Source organism: Triticum aestivum, chromosome 3A (genome assembly GCF_018294505.1).
Source record: "Triticum aestivum cultivar Chinese Spring chromosome 3A, IWGSC CS RefSeq v2.1, whole genome shotgun sequence".
Classification (NCBI taxonomy): domain Eukaryota; kingdom Viridiplantae; phylum Streptophyta; class Magnoliopsida; order Poales; family Poaceae; genus Triticum; species Triticum aestivum.
This window is the reverse complement of record NC_057800.1, coordinates 731,423,824-731,444,705: the sequence shown is the minus strand read 5'-3', so window position 1 is coordinate 731,444,705 and position 20,882 is coordinate 731,423,824. Positions and strand designations below refer to the sequence as shown.

The 20,882-nt window shown below is 40.6% G+C and overlaps 1 protein-coding gene across 1 annotated transcript; it reads right to left on the bottom strand.

The window, feature by feature from the left end:
* Positions 1-7,638: 7,638 nt before the first annotated feature.
* LOC123059535 (cationic peroxidase SPC4-like) lies at positions 7,639-8,986 on the bottom strand. The gene has a single exon (XM_044482077.1). It carries the CDS (start codon positions 8,928-8,930, stop codon positions 7,854-7,856), a length of 1,077 nt encoding a protein of 358 aa, XP_044338012.1. The 5' UTR covers positions 8,931-8,986; the 3' UTR covers positions 7,639-7,853.
* Between the last annotated feature and the right edge of the window lie 11,896 nt (positions 8,987-20,882).

Sequence of the window (20,882 nt, the reverse complement as noted above, 5' to 3'; positions counted from 1 at the left end):
TGGCCTTGTGCAGAGGTATGTGCCCTTTTCTCCATGGAATTCGAGTCCAACAAGCACCTCGCGCGGGATTGTTACTTCACTCGTTGAATTTAGAGCATCGTTGTCGTCTGGCTATCTTTTACTCGCAATTTGGCCCTGGATTTCTCCTCCCTCGAGGAATAGTGGAACCTGAACAGTGCCAGTCTTGATTCGAAAAGGGGAAAATCGGCAAGGTCACCATGTTTGTTCTTTGGAATGTGCATAAGGAGCGAAGTCATTTAGACATGCCTCCCCCTAGGTTGTTGGTGTTGCTTTCCTCGTTCAGGAAGACATTTGCCAACATGACCTGGCAATGAAGGTTGCCTTGTATTAAGTTTTAGTGTTACTCTGCTCATGTAAATAGTTTTTGTACTCTTTGCTTTTTTCGTATCATAAAGAAATTAGCAGACCGACTACCTTGCATCGTCTAAAAAATAATTAACAAGTTTGAACTAGACGGTGGATCCTCTAGCTTTGCCACTACTTGTTGACCCCTCGCAGAATGAGGAGAAAGTGGAAAGTGAGCGAGCATTACCGAGAGAATATCTTAGCATCTTTTTTTCCTTACATTGATCATTTATTTACTATGTCATTTTCTTCATATTGCCAACTACATGAAGGAGGATGATCAGTTCTTCATGTAGAGAAGGAATTGTGCATAAGATCTTGGTCACAACACCATCGACAAGATGACTCTGGCATTGTGCATAATGGCATATGGTATTCCTACCGATTTAACTGATGGTCATTTGGCAATGGGAGAGAGCACTTCCATCGAGCTTGTGAAGCAATTTGCAAAGGCGTTGCAACAAGGCTGAAACTTTTTATATATTAACAATATAATAGAGTGAGTTAAACTAACACATACTATTGCCACAAAACAATAACTAGCTATAGACATCATTCTCGAGCTCCATTCAACTTTGCAAATGCACGTAGTAAAATATCACCTTTTCTACGGTTTCTAATTGTGTCACAACAGGTGCCAATATTTTTCTCCCATTTCCCATATATCACATCTATTAAAGTTTACAATGCCTTCATTTCAACATGTTAATGTCATGATGAAACGACATCATATGTCCCTTGAATTATGCAACCGATGAAACAAAAAAAATGCACATACACACTGATGTGAGAAGCGAGTGGCAACATGAACATATTCCTACCAAATCCCCTTTAATAGTAGAGATACATGTGATTTGATAAGATAAGAAAATATGTGATTTAGAAAGAAAAAGGAAAAATAAAAAATGCGCACACGCATCAAATGGGCCGGCAAACTTTGATTATAGTTGATGTTTTGGTAAGCTTTGATTTGATTTTGGTATAAGTAATGGAAGGCAAGTAAAGTTTGGATTTAGTTGAGATTTCCTAAGATTGGCTTGAATGAGTTAATGCATGAAGTTGTTTTGGGAAAGTGTCGATTTGATTGATTTAATGCACACGTCAACTATGTCGGCCCAAATTTGTTGCCCCTTGAGAGAAAGATCGGCTGTAAGACACTCGCGGGCGTAATATATGGTTGGTGGGATGTGAGGCAGGATTACCAACTCCCCCTTTAGGAGTAGAGATACATGATTTCTAAAAAATAAAGCCTAGCCAATACATGCATGCATACAAGGTTCACACCAATATTTAGTCACACAACATATAAGGGGAGCTTGCATTTGCTATAGAAATGCTAGAACCAAATGCAGCGGAGCGAGTTGAGCTATGGACACAAATGTATATATCGCTTGCGCTCGTCTGAGCTTAGGATTTCACAACATTTGTGCGAAGACGTTGATGCCACAACTTTCACTCCACCTAGATTTTAGGGTCGAATAGTAGTTAGGGAGAGTCATCCACGGTTCATTCTATTTCATTCCCCTACATTCGTCTGGCTAGCTATAATGCCCTCCTCTGCTACTCGCCTGCCTCGTGCCACCGTTGGCCACGTCTTTGACCCCATCAAGCCAAACCCTATGAGTGGATGGCGCTCTCCAACACCACTAGCATGGTCAGTGGCATCATAATTCGGTGAGCGTTATACACGAAGAACTATTTTTTTTCATTCTTGTGAACAAATATTCTCGTTTATTGCTCCAGTATATTTAGTCATGATCCTTCTGAAGTCCTTTTTTATTTCCCTATAACTTATAAATTCAATTTATAATATTAGTTATATCGGTAATCCGTTACACAAAGACAAACTAACAACATATTATTGTTGCAAAATATGAGGATACAATGTTATTTGTTACACAACTTTAGAGATTATCACCTAAACCTTTTCTAGTAACTATATACCCCCTTTGATCCAGATTAATTGTTGTTAATTTAGTACGAAATAATATTTGTTATTTTGTATTTGATACATTGACTCTTCTAAAATTTTCTTTCAATCGAGTGCCCCAAGATCAAAGGAAGATAAGATTCCAAGCCTAAATAGATTAATTTGAGGAATTCAGAACAAAACCATAGTGTATATGTATGTTTTTTTGTTCTGTTTGAGCATTATAAAGTATCTTATTTTGTGGGGATTACGAAAAATATCTTGGACCTCCAAAGTATGTTATCTAGACTTATATTTCAAGAATGTATGATTGTCTATTGACACTCATGTTTTTGCATCATATTAGTAGCAGAAAATGTTAATTTTGTTAATTATTTGAGTTTTTACCACATTTTACCATTTGCTTTGTTTGTAACCATTTCAATAAGGTTTTGAATGTACACTCGGTACCCCGCATGCATCCAAATTTATTAAGTTATTTTTTTACTAAGAAGGCATGTGACACTAGGCAAAGCAATGGAAAATAATTGGTACAACTCAGCTGTAATAGAGTTGGTTAAACTAACACATACTATTGCCGCAAAATAACAATTAACTATAGAGATCATTCTCAAAGGTCCATTCAACTTTGCAAATGCATGCAGTAAAATGTCATCTTTTCTAGGATTTCAAACTGTGTTGCAACAGGTGCCAATATTTTTCTCCCATTTCTCATATGTACCATCTATTAGAGTTTGCAGCGCCTTCAATTCAACATGTTAATGTCATGATGAAACGACATCATATGTCCCTTGAATTCTGCAACCGATGAAATGAAAAAAATGCACATACACACCGACACGAGAGGCTAGTGGCAACCTGAACATATTCCTACCAAATCCCCTCTAGTAGTAGAGATATATGTAATTCGGTAAGATAAGAAAATATATGTGATTTAAAAAAGGAAAAAATAAAAACGCGTGCACGCATCAAATGGGCCGGCCAACTTTGATTATAGTTGATGATTTGGTCAGATTTGATTTGATTTGGGTATGAGTAGTGGAAGGCAAGTAAATTTTGGATTTAGTTGAGATTTTCTTAAGATTTGATTTGAATGAGTTAATGCATGATGTTATTTTTTTTGAAAAATGCTGATTTGATTGAGTTAATGCATGCGTCACATAGGTCGACCCAAATTGGTTGTGCTTGAGCGAAAGATCGAATGTAAGACACTCTCATGGGCATAATATAGGGTTGGTGGGATGTGAGACGAGACTATCAACCCCCCATCTCGTGTAAACTAAAGATGAAAAAAATATGTGATTTAGTAAAAAGGGAAAATAAAAACTTGTGCATGCATCAAATGGGCCGGCCAACTTTGATTATAGTTGATGTTTTGGAAAGATTTGACTTGATTTGGGCATGAGTAGTGGAAGGCAAGGAAAATTTGGATTTAGTTGAGATTTTCTTAAGATTTGGTTTGAATGAGTTAATGCATGACGTTATTTTGGGAAAATGCTAATTGGACTGAGTTAATGCATGCGTCAAATGGGTCCACCCAAATTGGCTGCACTTGGGCGAAAGATTGACTATAAGATGCTCTCACGGGCGTAATATAGGGTTGATGGGATGTGAGGCGAGACTACCAACTCCCCTTTTAGGAGTAGAGACGTACAAAATAACCATATAATTGTGCAATTTTCACACTCTAGTAAATACACATGTTATATAGTACTTACATGTATACATAATGCACTCAATCAACATTCCAAAAATACTCATAAAAACGACTAAAAAGAAAACAAATAGCAAAAACTGCATAAAAAAGAAAATAAGGGAGCACTGTCGGCGAGGCAACTTGAAATGGGCTGCAGCCTAATAAGAGATTGACTGACTCACAACAGTGCTTGGTTGGAAATTTGGGCCCAAAACATGACAGGAGTCACAAGAGAAACAAAAATGTGCATGAATTTTGAAGCAGAAATCAAGGGCCTAAAAAAATCGTAAGCCAAATTAAATTTCAAGGCAACTTACGTATTGCTAAATTTAAAAATTAAAGCTAGATCATTTAAAAAAGAAAGCTAGATGATTTTATTCCAACAAAAAACGGTGGCAATTAATTTCCTAAAAAAGTAGGCATCAGTTATTGATTCGACACATGACAACTAAGTATTGAAAGATCAATAGTCAATTACACCGGTGGTGCTAGAACTTGACGTAAATGGTCATTTTAGTGTTAGAACTTGTGGTGTACATCAAAGTGGTGCAAAAACTTGGCTTGGGCATGCAAATACGGTGCTAATCGCGTTTGTATATGGCAGCGACGCTGACGAGGCATGCCACGTGGCGTGGGGGCCTGCTGTCAGTGATAGCACAATGCTTTTTTGCAAAAATCATCTCGATTTTTTTATTTTTTCCACAGAAAAGCCTGGACAAAAAACCACCTCGCCTTTTTTATTTCTTTCATAGAAAAGCCCCCAACAAAAATGGCAAGGTCAGCAATCGACCTGACAACCTCTAGTAGCCTGCGTGTGCAGCCCATCCAAGTCGTCATTTGTGTACACTAAAGAAAGAATCTTTATATATCTTCTATTAGACAACATAAATTAAGAATTTTATTTTTTCGAAAAAAAGTATGCAGACGCTGAAATTCAAACGTACAACCTTAGGTCAATAGGCGAGCAGGGCTGCCACCCCAACAATTGTAATTTCATGTTTACAAAGAATTGTCACGCATTGTATCTATAGCAGAACGCGCTCATGGGCTAAAACAGATTTCAGTTAGTGCAGCCCATTTTTTTTTGCGGTTGGAAAGGAGTTTTATTAATCAAACAGGAACAAGTTCAGCCTTACAGAGTTCAGGAACAACATCAGGCCCCGACCCGAGCCACACCACTGTGCGGCCTTCAGTTCTACCAAAAACTGCTAAAGAATGGCTAACACTATTTTGTTCCCTACGTACATGATCTAACTTAAACCTCCTTCCTTCATTCAGAAGCCTTTGAATCTGATCAACCAGCATAGAATAACGAGACATGTCTTTCTCTGAAGCCTTGATCATGTTTAGCGCGATGAGACAGTCCATCTCCACATCTATCGGTTGTTGCGTCCATTGCAGCGCGAGGTTAATTCCCTTCATGCAAGCTAGCAATTCGGCCTCCAGGGGTTCTGCACATGCCCTCAATTCTCGACAAGAGGAGAAGATGATCTCGCCGATGCTGTTGCGGAGGATCATACCAGCCCCGGCCGTCCCTGTGTTGGCGCAGAAGGATCCATCCACATTCAGCTTAGTACATCCTTCAGCCGGTGGAGTCCATCTAGGTGCAGGCACACTGGTAGGTCCTGTCGGCGCATGTGCTATTGGTGTCCGAGACCTCACCACGTCCACCACTTGTTTGCCTTTCACCGGATCAGTGGCCGGGTTGTTCTGGATGCCCACAAGTGAGTCAACATAGCTTAGGAGGAATCTCTTCGAGGCTTCGACCGGGGGCGCTGGCTTGTTGTGCGTCACTTCGTTACGAACGTGCCAGCAACGCCACAACATCATCATGAGCTCCATCCTCTCCGTGTCAGGGAGGTCACAGAGAGTTGGGGCGAGCCACTCCGTGCCCGTCCGATGGAAGTTCACTGCATTAGGAATTCGCCAGTGCTCCGCCATCGCTTGCCATAATGCCACTGCCCTTGGGCATCTGCAAAAAGTGTGAAACGTGTCCTACAACTCCATTGCATAGAGCGGGCACTGGTCAGAGATCTCCAAACCGCGTCGTTTTTTATTAACCCAGGTGGGCAAGCAGTCTGTAATCAAACGCCAAATAAAGATGCGAACCTTGGGAGGAGCAGGGCACCTCCAAATAAAAGCCCAGACGGCTCGTCGCCCGTCCGGTGCCCTGCTCGCCGCGACTGAAGAAGATTGAAGATGATCCTCCAAAGCAAGTCGGTAAGCACTCTGCACCGAGAATCTGCCATGCCGCTCCGGAGCCCATGCAAGAAGGTCCTCTCCCATGCGTGGTGATGTCCGTATCTTGGCTATCTCCTCTGCATCCACCGGGAAAAAATTGTCGCGCAGAACGTCCATCCTCCATGCTCCGTGATTATCCAGCAGCTCAGACACGTTAGTTTTTTTGAAACTTCATAAAATATTTTAATTACAATTTTAAGTAATATACATATAAATAAAGTAAATATCATTATTAAAAATTTCATATAACTTCATAAATTGTTTGCCTGTTTACTTCCTAAAAATCCAAAAATATATTATGAACTATAAAAAATATTAACTAATTTTAAAAAGTGCTTTCATATAAATTAAGAATTATAAATACATTTCTGTATATGTTTACATTTAAATAAATTCTCGTATAAGTTCAAACTTTTTCATGTTTTCAATAAAATATTCATCCCTTGGAATGAGTATATCATATAAAAGTTTCCATGCCATAAAAATATTATTGTTTTAAAAAAATATTCATGTATTTTTTAATAAAGTTTTTCTGTTTTCTAAAAAATAATTATACATTTTAAAATAAATATATGCATGGAAAAAATGTGAGCATAGCGTGCCATCAGACTGCAATTCCTTCAATAAATACACATTTGCAATTACATGTATATTATGTATAGTTGTAATTTAAATCTGTTTACAAACTTCACAAAATGAGAAAAAACCAAACATGTTCAAAATGGGCCGCACTAAGTTCTGCCCGTTTTAGCCGACGAGTACATTCTATTGTAGACATAAAGAGTGACTACCCCTAAAAAAACATAAAGAGTGACAATCCTTTATTTTAGCCTGCTTGTTTACCTCAACTGCATCTCTTTTCTGGAATTCAAATATTAATTTATGTTGTTTAACTATTGGATATAAACCGTGTGTATCCTGAACTGACATCCGGCGAGATTCGGATCAATGGCTACCTGCACACTCATTTAGCCCGGTGTCACAGGTTTGAGGCCCGAGCAGATCGTTTTCTTGCTCAATTAAAATGTGTTCTGCTGATGGCTGGGACCCGCTTGTCAGGTGCTTTTGCGAAAAAAACGAGGCGGTTTTCGAAAAAAGAGCACGCACAGACCTCTTCTTCACTGTTTGGTCGATGACAGCGGGCCCCGCGCCACGCTGGTATGCCTCGTCAGCGTTGCGGTCATATACAAACGTGATTAGCATCGTATTTGCATGCCCGAGTCAAGTTTTTGCACCATTCAATGTACGCCACAAGTTCTAGCACTAAAGTGATCGTTTGCGCCAAGTTCTAACACCACAGTGTAATTGACTCAAAGATCAAATCAGCAACGAAATTTTCCTCAAAATGATCATCAATAAAAATGTTCATCGGTATTTTTAAGATATCCATGCACACGGTGAGCAATTAGCTAGTAAACTTTTAAATCAAATCATCAACCAAATGTTCACATGAGCGTTCGTCTAGTTATTACATGGGTAGATACAAAACAAGTCCTTATTACTCAACTGGTTCGGTCTTGCTCAACAAACTAAACACGCATGCACTCTGACTTCCAAAGTCCAAACCTTGCCAAAACATAAAACAAGCTTGAGATCCATCCATGGACTAAACCCTACTACCTACAACACTAAAGTCTCAACGGCGGTCTCGACGACGGACCACGGCAGCTCGTCACCGGCGCTGCGGGCGGCGTTGGGCACGGAGCAGTCCGTGCGGATCTGGCCCTGGTTGCCAGTGAGCACGTTGATCTGCCCCATTTTCACCATGGACTTGACGAACTGGTCGAAGAAGGCGGCTTGGTCGACGGCGAACCTGGTGACCATGGGCTTGGTCTTGGCGTCGGTGTGCAGGTCCTGGTCGGAGGTGAAGAGGCCCTGCCGGTTGAGCAGGTCGACGTAGAACTTGTTGTCGAACACGTCCGGCGTGCGGATGTCGTTGGCGGTGAAGTTGTCCACCTTGAGCCGCGGGCAAGTGAGCTTGAGGTGGCCGGCGAAAAACTTGTCCATGGTGGGGTCGTCCTTGGGGAACAGCCGCTCCTCGAAGGAGCCGCAGTGCGCGATCCCCAGCGTGTGCGCGCCGGAGAGCGCCACCAGGTCGTCGGCGTTGAGGCCAATCTTGGCGAGGAAGCTGAGGAGCACAGGGACCTTGGAGGTCGGCGGCGGGAGCGCGCCCAAGATGGTGTCCAGGGACGCGGGGGCAAGCCCATCGCGGCGGCCTAGCGGGACGGCGTACCTTGGCCCGCCAGCTAGCTGGACGGAGTCGCGGGCGGCGAGCGCGGCGATGTCGGCGCACGATACGACGGGCCCGCCGCACGCCTTCTGGAGGAGCGCGCGGATGGCGTTGATGGCCTTGAACGCCGACGGACGCAGCGTAACGTTCGGGGGAGACACCTTCTCGCTGTCGACGCCGTTGGTCCTGTCAAGGAGCACGGAGCCATCGCAGCCCTGCACGAAGCAGTCGTGGAAGTGGATGCGGAGGAGCGCGGCGGCGAGGCCGACGTCCTTGCGGATGGCGTCCTTGAGGAAGGCGAAGACGATGGCCTCCGCCTGCGGGCACCTGGCGCGGTAGAACTCGAACGACAGGCCCTTGGCCAGCGGCGGCGAGCCACCAGCACCAGCGGCGGCGGACACGGAGCTCAACACCAGAGCTGCTGCGACGAGGAGCAGGAGACGAGCAGCCGAGGGAAAGGAAGCCATCGTGATCTAGCTAGCTTGCCAGGTCTCTCTGTGAGTTGTAGGATCGATGTGTCTGTGAGTGTGCTGAGCTTTGGAGGTGTGCGTGTGGTTTTATAGGCGCCCGCGCATGCATGCGACCTCCATGGAGCTCGGTCCTACTGGTGACTCGTGTGCATGCACCTACACCGGTGGAACCGAGGCTGGAAACTACCGCGCGCGGTGCTCCATCTGATCGACTCGAATATTTGAAAGGAGGGAAATGATTGGTCGACGATCGACTCCGAGTCATGGGTACACATGCATCCGGAGAAATTCAAAGCGTATCTAAGGCCAGATGAACCAAGCAGGCAACACTGTGGCAGCATATTCAATCCTCAACTTGTTGGGGGCATCAACCAAGGCGTAACGATCGAGCGCCTGCTAGTGGGAGTGGTTAACTAACCTTGTACTACCACTAGTAGTTTATAGAAGATGAAGTAGCTTTCGGCTTTGACAAGTCAGGGGACGGTGTTCATTATGTTTTGAATTGCTTACCACATGTGTCACTTGTGATGTTGTTGATTACTGATGCTACGTGTAATTTCACGGAAGCTGTCCTACAGACTAATGTGGCGGCTTCTAATCCATCCCCCCCCCCCCCCCCCCCCCCCCCCCCCCCCCCTCAGTTTCAGGGGTATGGCACTCCTCCCCCCGACCTAATGATGCCATGCATGTCTGTAACCATTATTCCGTGAAAATCTGTGTGTAAGTGTAGCATTGCTCTCCGGAGAAATCCAAAGCGTATCTAAGGCCGGATGAACCAAGCAGGAAACACTGTGGCAGCAAAAAATAAAATTTAAATTCAGTAATAACCCAAAGACTCATAAATAGAGGTTATTTTGCATGTAAGCCAATGCGCAAAAACCAAATTGACCACACCAAACACCCCCGTGAAACCCGCACAAAACTATGCTACACTAAACTCGCATTGCAAGAGCTTTATATTTTACTCTCCTACTTGCGCTAATCATGCATACACCTTCCCTCTCCCGTTACCAAAATATCCACCATGCATCGTCATGATTCGTCTTAGCAATGGGGCCTGGGCGGCTTTACTAAACTAATTCGCTACACATGCTTAAAAGCAGGCCGGCGGCTAGTTTATATTCTTCTTAATGGCCAGTACTTGTGCTTGCCACAAGATCGGGTTCAGGTTCATGCACTCAACAAATAATGAACAAACAGTATTATCCATGATTCAATTTTGTTTTTTAGCCCTGCTTACCCTTGCATGAGGGGACACATCAGCCCAAGTTGAGACCAACCAACTATCTATCCATGGCAAATTAGGGAGCTCCTAGTTGCCGCTTTAAAGCAGGCAATAGCGCAAAAGCTAATTCTCTCATGTTGCGGCTCCTACACCGCCCTCACCTTACAACGCCTAGATGCGGGCTGGCCAATAATGAAGGTGTTGAAAATATGCTTTAGAGGCAATAATTTTTAAGTATTATTTATTTCCAAGTTTGTAATTATAGTTTATATTCTATGCTATAACTGCTATGGTTCATGATACGCGATTCGGAGGAAAATTCATAAGCATGTGTAGAGTTATAGACAGTAAAACAAGATTCATAGTCTTGCCTCTAGGACTAGCTCAACTGTTGATTGATGATTCTATTTTCTTGATCATGCTCATGATGTTTATGCCGGCAACATATGAGAGCACGATGTTGCTAAAACGCTTGTGTTGAATTGACCCAAGTTGTTTTTAATACTTAGAGATTACATCGTCTGAAGTCTAATTTCCATAACATGAGAGTTAAAGTATTTATGATTCCTTATACCATGAGAGTATCAAGTCACTCCATGCCAGACGATGCACTTTGGGGTTGTTCCAACGTCATCCATAATAGGGTGATCATAACGGAACCTTACGGGTTCATCAAAAACATAGGACGAGGGACTAGATAGCTCGAGACTTGCATTTGCTAGTCCAACAATGGAGAGATATTCTTACGTCCTCTCGGTGTGATGGCATCTATCATCGTCTAGCCAGACAAAGTGTGAATTGATCACGGGGATGCCGGAACACGAGAACGAGAAAAAGGAACAAAACCGATAATGAGAAAGACCAGTATAGTGAGCATGTGTTTATCTCACGGGGATACCGATATATCTCACATCGGGTTTTGTAATGTATCGCAAAGAAAAAGGAATAACATATGATAACCAAAGGTTTGCTTGAATATCAATCATGTGAGTATAGGGGTCAATATGGATGCCCATGGTTTTGCTATTGATCAATGAATAAAAAGGTATTTTTTGTTCATGTCTATATTTCATCGAACCTTTAGGGTTAGACACTTAAGGGATTACGATTTGTTGAGTTCTATAGGAGTTAGGAATATGAGAAATATTACCGAAAAGAGTTTCAGAAATAAAAAATAGTTCGGAGACAAAAGCGTTTCGGGGTTACCAAAAGTGTTTCGGAAAATACCGTTTAACACCGAATATGTGGAAAATGTTGAAAAGGACCTAATATAAATACAGGAGCTTTCCGGAGATTACCGGGAGCCCCGAGGCCTTATTTAGGCCCCTGTATCATGCTAAAGGCCTATAAGGCAGCGGGGGATCTAATGGGCCTAAGAAGCCCAAAAGGGGTGGCACCCCCTTATCTTGTTGGACAAGCTAGAGGGGGAGGGGATGAATTGGAGTTAGGGGGGACTCCCCCTCCTTTGACCCACGCGCCATGGGGAGGAGCCCTCCCCAAGTCGGCACCCCCTCCTGTACACCTATATATAGTTGATGGGCCGCGTCCCTTGAGACACACAAGTCCCATGATTCCGAGAACCCCCTCTCTCTCGAACTAGACTTGTATTAAGTTTCTATAGTCCTCATAATAGAGATGCTCCGTGTGGTTCTCTTCTCCTCCTCTAGTTCTCCGACGACGCAAAGCTCTAGATAGCAAAGTGTTGCTGGATCGTGAATCCTGTACTCGTGCAATCCATAGAGAGGTCGTGCTTTCGATCTTTTTTTTGAGGGATCGTTTGTGGGCGTTTTGAAAATTCAAGAATGATCTACACCGACTCTTGTTGAGTTGCAACTCGAAGTTGGAAACAATTCGATCTAACCTTGTGTTCATCTTCATAGTGACCCTGGGATATTCATAGTAGGCGATTCTTTTTTGTTTTTCTACTACCTTTCCCAACAGGAGGTAACAAAGCTACCACCGCGAGGGGCGGTCCATATTTTTTGGTTCTGTGCAGGGTGGTTTCGACGGGTTTTGGTTTTTTGGCTATCGTTTTTATCGGTTTCCAGTCTTTTTTATTCGGGGTTTCCCATGTTTTTTTCATTTTTCTCCTCTCTATTCTCTTAATTCGTTTTATTCTTAATTTTTTGTTTGTTTTTCTAATTTTAGTTTTTATGAGTTTCTAGGAAAATATAAATATTTTTATTATATGAAGTACATTTCTTATCACACGATAATCATTTTTGATACATGATGAACATCTTTAGATTACACAATGATTGTTTCCTGAATATATGATGTATATTTTTTAGAACATGATGTATATTTTTTAATTACATGATGAATATTTCTTTGAAATACTTGATGGATAATTTTTAACTGCATGATGAATTTTTTTAATACACGATGAACATTTGTTAATACAAGTTGGACAATTTTGGATTACACGATGATTATTTTCTGAAAGACATGACAAAATTTTTCTAGAGAATGATTAACATTTTTTTTATTACACTATGTTCTTTCTAAAAATATACGATGAAGAGTTGGTAATACATGATGAAGTCTTTTTTTTGGAAATACATGATGAGTATTTTTGGAAATACAAAATGTACCTAACCTGCACCAAGCTATCGATCACACCACAAGTTAGTTGTTTTCCATACTCGGGCATTTGGTCGGGGTTATCTTTGGTTGGGGGATGCTAACGATCCGTAAATTGGCTTCTTTTTATGAGTTATAGGCGGTGCCAGCATCTAGCTTGGTAAGAGCAAGTACAATAATGGGTTATAAGCCTGCATACATGACATTTCTGCCTATGTGGAGGAGAGACATAAAAAAAGGAAGGAGTTGATTCTTATGCAAGAGTCCACCTTTATGTGTGCTTCTAGGTAAAAACATTTAATGAGAGAAAAGAGATAGAGAGAAGTGAAAAAAGGTTGTAACCTTTTAGCCATCCTTATAGTCAGCCTTATTGTCTCATTAACTAATAATGCTAATTTTTGATGACATGGCATATTTATATAGCCAGCACCTAGCTATACTATTAACCATGTTCTAAAGGCGAGGCACAGACGCACCCGACAATATGGTAACCCCGCCTCCAGCAAAAGAAAGAATGGTCCAGCTACTAACATTAACATGTATATTTCCTTTTACTATAAAAAACCCAAAATATATTTTTAATTTAATAAATTGAGAATCTCTACTCTTATAAAAAACCGAGTTGGTGATGATGGTGTGCCTGCCATCTTGCAAGATAGACCGTTTGATCTATATTTGACGGATAGAAACCAAACTATGGCAATTTTGCAAAAAGATACCCGCACCTCTCTCCACATTTGCAGATAAGGCCTTCCCTTGTTCATCCTTATCTTCCACAACCTCATTGTTGAGCAATTAAAAAAGGAAACCTCTGGAACAATCTGGCATGGTGGCCGCATGGGTTTTTACACTCCTCCTCACCCTATCTCTTCTCTTTCTCGAGATATCATTAGTTTTTACACATGGGATTACTTTCGCATGGGTCAATCACAACATGTGTTTTATAAAAAAAAATGCATCTTGACGCTCCGTGCAATGCACGGGCATCTTGCTAATATTATGAAAAATGAGTTTGAGAATATTGTAATTATCTATAAAGAAATGAAAAAGGTCCATATGCATGAATATAAATATTTGTATATTTGGAACGAAATGTCCATCACATATTCAAAAGATGTCCTTGCATATATGAAAAACAAATCATGTATTTGAAAAACAGAGTATATACATATATTATGGGGCGGAGGGAGTATTTTATATAATTCAAAACATATTTAGGGTATTTTCCATAAAATAGTATGTTAGGGAATAAACTTGAAAAAATAAGCCCTAAAAAGATAAAAAAAGTAATAAAACATGAAACTAAAAAATACAAAAAGATAAAAGTAAAAAAAAGCAAAGCAAAGCAGAATGGCAAAAAAACTATTGACCCTTGTTGGGCCAGACCATAGACGGGAATCTGTGGGCAACAAAGCTTCGGTAGGGGGTACAACAAAGGAGTCCCTTTGCCCGCAAAAAACCAAAAAAACCAAAAAAAGAGCTCCTATTTGAGCCTGGTCACAGAATGTTAGGGAAATGAACAAAATGCAGCGATTGGGCTGCCCATATTGTGTTGTAGCCAGTCGTGGCGATTTTCCTTACGTACGTTCTGTTTTCTAGCCAGTTTTCTCCAGTAAAAAACAACTACAGTACAAAATGTTCTAATTATCTACAAAAAGTATTCTAATAAACCACAGCAGAAATATTAAAATTTAAAAAATGCACAGAAATGAAAAAATTCTCATGAAAACTAAAAATATTCACCAACTTTAATAAAGTGTTTTCAAAATTAAATCTGTTTGTGATTTTAAATGTCCATATTTTCAATCGATATTAGAAAAATCTTATTGTTTTCTGAAAGAAAATGGAATTTTAAAAACTATCCTTCAAAATATTCTCAAATTTTGAAAATTATATTTTAATAATCTTATAAAATACTCTGGTGAAAAGAATAAATGAGAAATCAATAAACAAGAAAGAATCGATAAAAGTAAACATCAAAGGAAATCTTCAACCTAACAGAAAGGAAGCCAGCATCACAAGTCGGTGCATTTCCCCGTCCCTTTTTAATGCGACTATGGCTCAAATAGAATTTGTCGAACAACAAATACATAGAGCCTTGTCAAAGCCCATGCCCAAGTTCATGATATCATTTTCTCTTTGAAGAGAAGAAAGAAAGGCAATCTCGCCTACCGTCACGGAACGCTTATTCCGCCGCCGCCCTCCGGTGGTTCCCCTCCGCCGACGACCTCAGTCGTGTCGTCGGAGGTGAGGGGGGGGGGGGGGGGTCGTCGGGTCCACGTGTGTGGAGAGATTTAGACCAAAGTAGCTTAGTTTTAGGTTGTTCATCATCTTGACTTCGCGACAGCGATGGCGACGCTCAATAAAGTTTCTTCAGATCCAACTCCGATGAGGCGATCGGTCTTATGGTTGGGGATTGGTTTGGAATTCAGTCTATTCAAGTAAGGATAGTCTTCGTCATTGTGACGGTGTTTGCTACAGCGCCGGCGTGGAGCTTAGGAGGTAGTTTAGGAGTGAATGCAGATTATAGCCTGCATCGGCAACACTAGGCTCCTTGGCTGCATCCATATCCTTCAACAGGTTCTGACCTCGGGTGATCGGAGCGGTCGCGGTTGGGCTCCTCTTCAGGTTCCGCTCTCACTGCAGGACTTGCTGTCATTGATCTTAAAGGTCTTAAACACGTCCGAGTAGTTCATTTTCGTATCTAGCCAACTTGACGGCTGACCGTCACAGTTTTTGTTGTGCTGTATAACGACACGGTCTTTCGATGAACAATTTCTTTTAATTTCTAGTACACAAGAACATATGTTTTATAAGATGAACAATTTTGGATTACATGATGAATGTTTTCTGAAATACATGATGAACATTTTAAATATATGATAAATATTATTGGATTACACACTTGATTTTCTAAATAAATAAATAAATTTTCAATTGCATGATGAACAATTTTTCATTCGCAACGAAACATTTGTAATCATTGTAGTTCCTCCTCAGCCGTGCTACTTCGTTCAAAAAAAAAATTACATTCAAAGGAAAGGATGCTGCTTTTTTTTTGCATGGAAAAAGGGGATGCTGCTACTTTGTCTGTTTGCTGCATGGATGAAAACATTGTACAACCCCGGTTTACGTTACACAGCAGGGAGTAGTAATTTTCAGGTACACGCTATGTATGCATGTTGACCGGGTAAGAAAATCAAAGACGCCTTAGCCGTGTTGTTGCACGTACCGACCGACGCGGTTAAGCTAGCGAACACGGCCAAGATGTTGAATGTTATTACAAGCTAGCTTTTTTTGCGGGAAAATTAGTAGTACAAGCTAGCTAGGTGTATATGTCACTTTCAATCACAAGACAACGTACAAGAGAGCTAATGTGCGGCACGTACGTGTACATACTAGTATGTGAGAAAGCATAGCCAAAACGGACACAGCTTCAGTGACTTCATGAAGCTAAGTCTTATCGTAACTTAGCCCCCTCTACCAGCCATCCATTCAAGATCCGACGGATCAGATTGATCTATATTTTGAATAATTTTTTTAAAGTGTTCAATTTTTTTTGAAAAAATTCCAATAAATCATAAGTGTTTCGTTTAGTATTCTGTGAAAGTCTCAACCCATTTGGATGTATGGTTTATGATTAAATAACTTTTCAAGCTCAAATAAATAAAAAATGTGTATTCACAAACTATACATCCAAATGGATTGAAATTTTCACAGAATACTAAACGAAATATTTATGATTTATTGGATTTTTTTTCAAATTTTCTGAACACTTTTAAGAAAATTATTCGGAATATGGGTCAATCTGGTTCGTCGGATGTTGAATGGATGATTGGTAGAGGGGGCTAAGTTACGGTGAGACTTAGCTTCACGAAGTCACTGAAGCTGTGTCCAGCCAAAACCAGTAATACTAGTCAACTAAAAAAGAAACTGAAACTAGTGGTGCATGCTCAAAAAGTATCGGAAAACGCGTACCTAGGTGTTGTGTTGCCTACTCGTGAAGGAAGCTCGGGCGTTTGCCTCCGTGCACAAGGCTATAACACTATACTAGTGGTTGGGGCGCGCCCCGGGCGCGCCTCTTGAGGCGTTCTGGTGCGCACTAATCATGCTGGTATACTTGTTTATGTTTTGAAAGTGCATATAAACAACATTGATTAGAAGTATGATGCATGGAACACAATTGCATCAGAATAGTGTTCATTCATCCAACAGAGCAAGCATAGTAATTTCATAGAAGCTAACAGGTTCATATTAACATAAAAGGGTCGGTCTTAGAAGGTGTTTGATCGACATTAGTGCCACTTCTCCAAATACCATAAGAATTACGTTTCTTATGGCAATACTGAAGTTGTGTCTATTACCACTAACTAACGAAGTGCCATTAAAATACTCATCTATGACCAATATATAAGGAAATAAATTTGCCAATTGTCAAGCACACTGAACCTTTAGATACTTAATCGGTATACAATAAAAGAAAGAGCTGGGTTCTAAATCACATTCTATTTTGATAATTGATGGAATAATTGTCAAGCACACTAAATTACTGAGTCCTTTCTAGATTAACAGGTTTAAAACAAAAAGATTTACAGTCTTATCCCATATGCATAATGGTTCTTAAGAGCCACACTACAATCCAAATAGATTTTTCTTTCTTGACAGAGATCATGCTACTATAGAGGAGAACAAAATATAGCTCAATAGAACCGAGAAATGAAGCAAAGACAATCAGTATAGGACTAACGGCATAATTTGCATTACCTCCCTCGTTGTAGAGACAAAGTGGCATGGTGATAGTGTTGTACGATTGAGATGCCTACATGCCACAAGATAAGCCTGATGAAATTCTGAATTGCAAAAAAGTTACAGATGATTCAAACAAGCAAGGAAAACATATTAGAAAAATAACAAAACAAAAACCAAGTATCCAATGTTAAAAATAGAGTGCCTAGGTAACACTAAAAGGATATATGAGACATGTGAACAACGAGTTAGATTAGCCTAATAGAACACATATGTAACCTTAGCAAGAAAAAATATGACTATACGAAAGTTAAAAAGTATGATGACTAACTACGAAAACTCGCTTATGTGCTCGGGCTTGCCTGATCCTGAAGTGTGTAGTAGACATTAGTAGAAAATTTGGCCTGACTACCTGAATGCTATTTCCAAAATGGTAACAGTACTGTTTTGCAAGCTATTCTGTTTTATATCTACAAGTGTACATGAGAGAACCGATTACTTCGGTTCTATTAGGTACAAACTTCTTTCTTCTCTTCAGAGAATAGAAATGCTTACTGGTGAGCGAAATCATGATCACCTTCAGATTTTTATAAAAGTACACAAGAGCACCACAAAAAATATTTATATTCTTCACAACAGATAAAAGTACCCAGAGTTCTGATTCACACTGGTAGCCAACAAACTAACAAGTTAATCCGATTTTCTAACTATAATTCGACAAACACCTTATCCCCATAAAATTCTATGTAGCTCTCCAAGTTATAATAAGTAACAACAAATGTTTCATCATCACCATGCTTCTGCAAGAACCTGTGCAGACCCTTGTTAGACTTGCTATTAAAAAAATAGAGCGAAAACCAAAGGGACCTATAATGTATCCTCAAACCTGTCCAAACCCTTCAGCTTGAACATTACTGAAATATATGCATAAAAAATCAAATAGACATACTTCTAGCAGAAAATTAGTAGGATCTAATCTGATAATCAAATATAAATTCTTCACACACAAAACGACAATATGAGTTGTTTAGCATGGGTTAATTTGGCACTATCATGATAGTACAATAGAGATAAGCAAACCTATTTATCTTCTTCAGCCATTGATTAAGGTTGTCAAAGATAATTTCACAGCTAACTTGCAACCATGCAAATACACATCATACAAATGACAATTGAATTAAATCTGCTACATGTAGACACAGAAAGTGCCTGCAAAACATCTAAACAGCCATAGCTCGAAGGCTAGGTCAGGGAATAGAAAAGGAAAGGGAAATCAAGAGCTCACCAAAGGACACGGCCGTGGAAGCAATAAACAACACCAGAAAACCAGTAGTTTGGTCAAAAACGTTGGGAGAAATAATAAGTAGGCCTTATGCGAGAGCTAAACTCCTACCATCATGGTAAGACTATGAAGAATTTAGTACAGAAGTCTGAATGTGGCCTCCTATAAAATACTTTCCAGATAGCTATATTGTACTAAGATGCTAAATCAGGAAGAAAAAACATGTTTCAATGAAAAAACACTCTTCACGTTGATCTTTATAGAACAGACATACTGGATATATATACATCAAAATATAACTCCAGTATAGTCAGGGATGGCATGGACATATGCAGTGCTTCCTGTAGTATTTACCTTGAAATGGGTTTAGTTTCGAAAGAATAAATTATGTGCTTCAATCCTGGTTAGGGTGAGAAGGTCACCTGGCCGTGCGCAAGTGCCACGGGAACCTAGCAACAACGAAAAACAGATTAAGGTGAGGACACCTGGTTCCTCACCAATGAGAATGATTGCAATGTTACGTCCGATGTTTGCGTCGTGATTAATTGTGCCGCGTAGGACTGGGAGTCCACCGATGCTCGTTCCCAGCCTGCAAGCTGACCCCAAACGTATCAACCACCCCCTTGCTGTAGATCCATTCTGTGAACACAGAAAACACTAATTAATTCAACTCCAACTTCACAAGAACTCAACCAGAACACAGTCTTTTTTCAGAAAACAAGCCAAAACTTGATGCAGCAGTTGTGTGTGCACCTGCCATTGCATGGATCAGTTGTAACTGACACCCACTGGTCTCTGAATTTCCTTGCCTTACAAGGGCAAGTTTGAGCATACATACTGAATCAATTAATCCGGACGACGGCTGCCGTCACATCCTTCGGCGAGACTCCACCACCGGCCATTGGAAGTAAAACCAAGACACAGTCGGTGACACTTGGGTACACCGACAGGAAAATTAGTGAAGCATATTATGAAATTAAAGCACGTCAATAAATGAGTATGTGCACATGTATAAGAGGATGTCATCATATACTGAGAGCACCGGGCATATTGTGTTAGCTAGCTATAATTAACAGAGAGAAGTGTCCTCTCTTATGTCCATGCTTGGTCGACGCTACGTACTATACATACATATAGAGAGGACTAGACACGCTAGCTAGCTAGTAAGCAAACGAAGGAAACAGAAGATCGTCACAAACATATATGCATACATAGAGAAGTGATATCAACCACCTCTCCTTCTCCGAGAGATTGGTCGAACAACAAGTTCTCATATATCTATCCGACACTACCGGCTACATATACAAATATAATCTCCTAACATACGGACTCATGGTCCACATAGTATTCTCCGTCTTCAGCGATCACGTGGTCAAGAAAGAATGCCACCAATTCCTCTTAAATTGCTCGCATGCGAGCTGGTGCTAGGAGTTCATCCCGCTTCCGAAACATCTAATTTGAAGAAGGGGGTCAATACATATATATATGAATGAATGAAACTCAACACAAATGATGGTAATAAAATAAAATTGTGAATGTTGTTATTTACCCACTTCATATTGTTCGTCAGAGTAGCCCCGCTCACAAGTCGTGTGGTGGATGGACTCACAAACGTAGTATCCACAGAAATCATTCCCTTGTTCCTGCCACAACCACTTTACAAGAAATAGAGGTCAATCAAACTGATAAGCAAGAATGCCAAATGGTATTGATGAAACTAGTGCTTGAATCAATAGGAGATGCGCGGAACATGCTACTATAGTACTTACTTTGGGGTGTCTAAATTGCAGCTTCTTCGGGAGTCCCGGAGCTTTTTTGGTGAATTTTTTCCAAACCCTTCCAGACAAAGAAAAGAATTACTTGATATATCAGGAAATGAACAAAGTTGCTGATATGGTGGATAATGATTGATTTAACTTACTTCTCGAGCATTTGAGTCATTTCCGCATAGTCCTGGGGATCTTTTCGTCTTGAGTCTAAGACGGTTACTAATCCCTGCTCAAGCTTAATCTCTAGGAGAATATAGTGGAAACTGCACACGCATGCAAGACTCATCAATTACATTACTATAACCTTGACTAATATATAAGGGAAACCGAATACGCACAAGACA

Bases quoted from the DNA above. Each gene is read 5' to 3' on its own strand.
- LOC123059535 (XM_044482077.1), bottom strand. From the start codon at position 8,930: ATGGCTTCCTTTCCCTCGGCTGCTCGTCTCCTGCTCCTCGTCGCAGCA.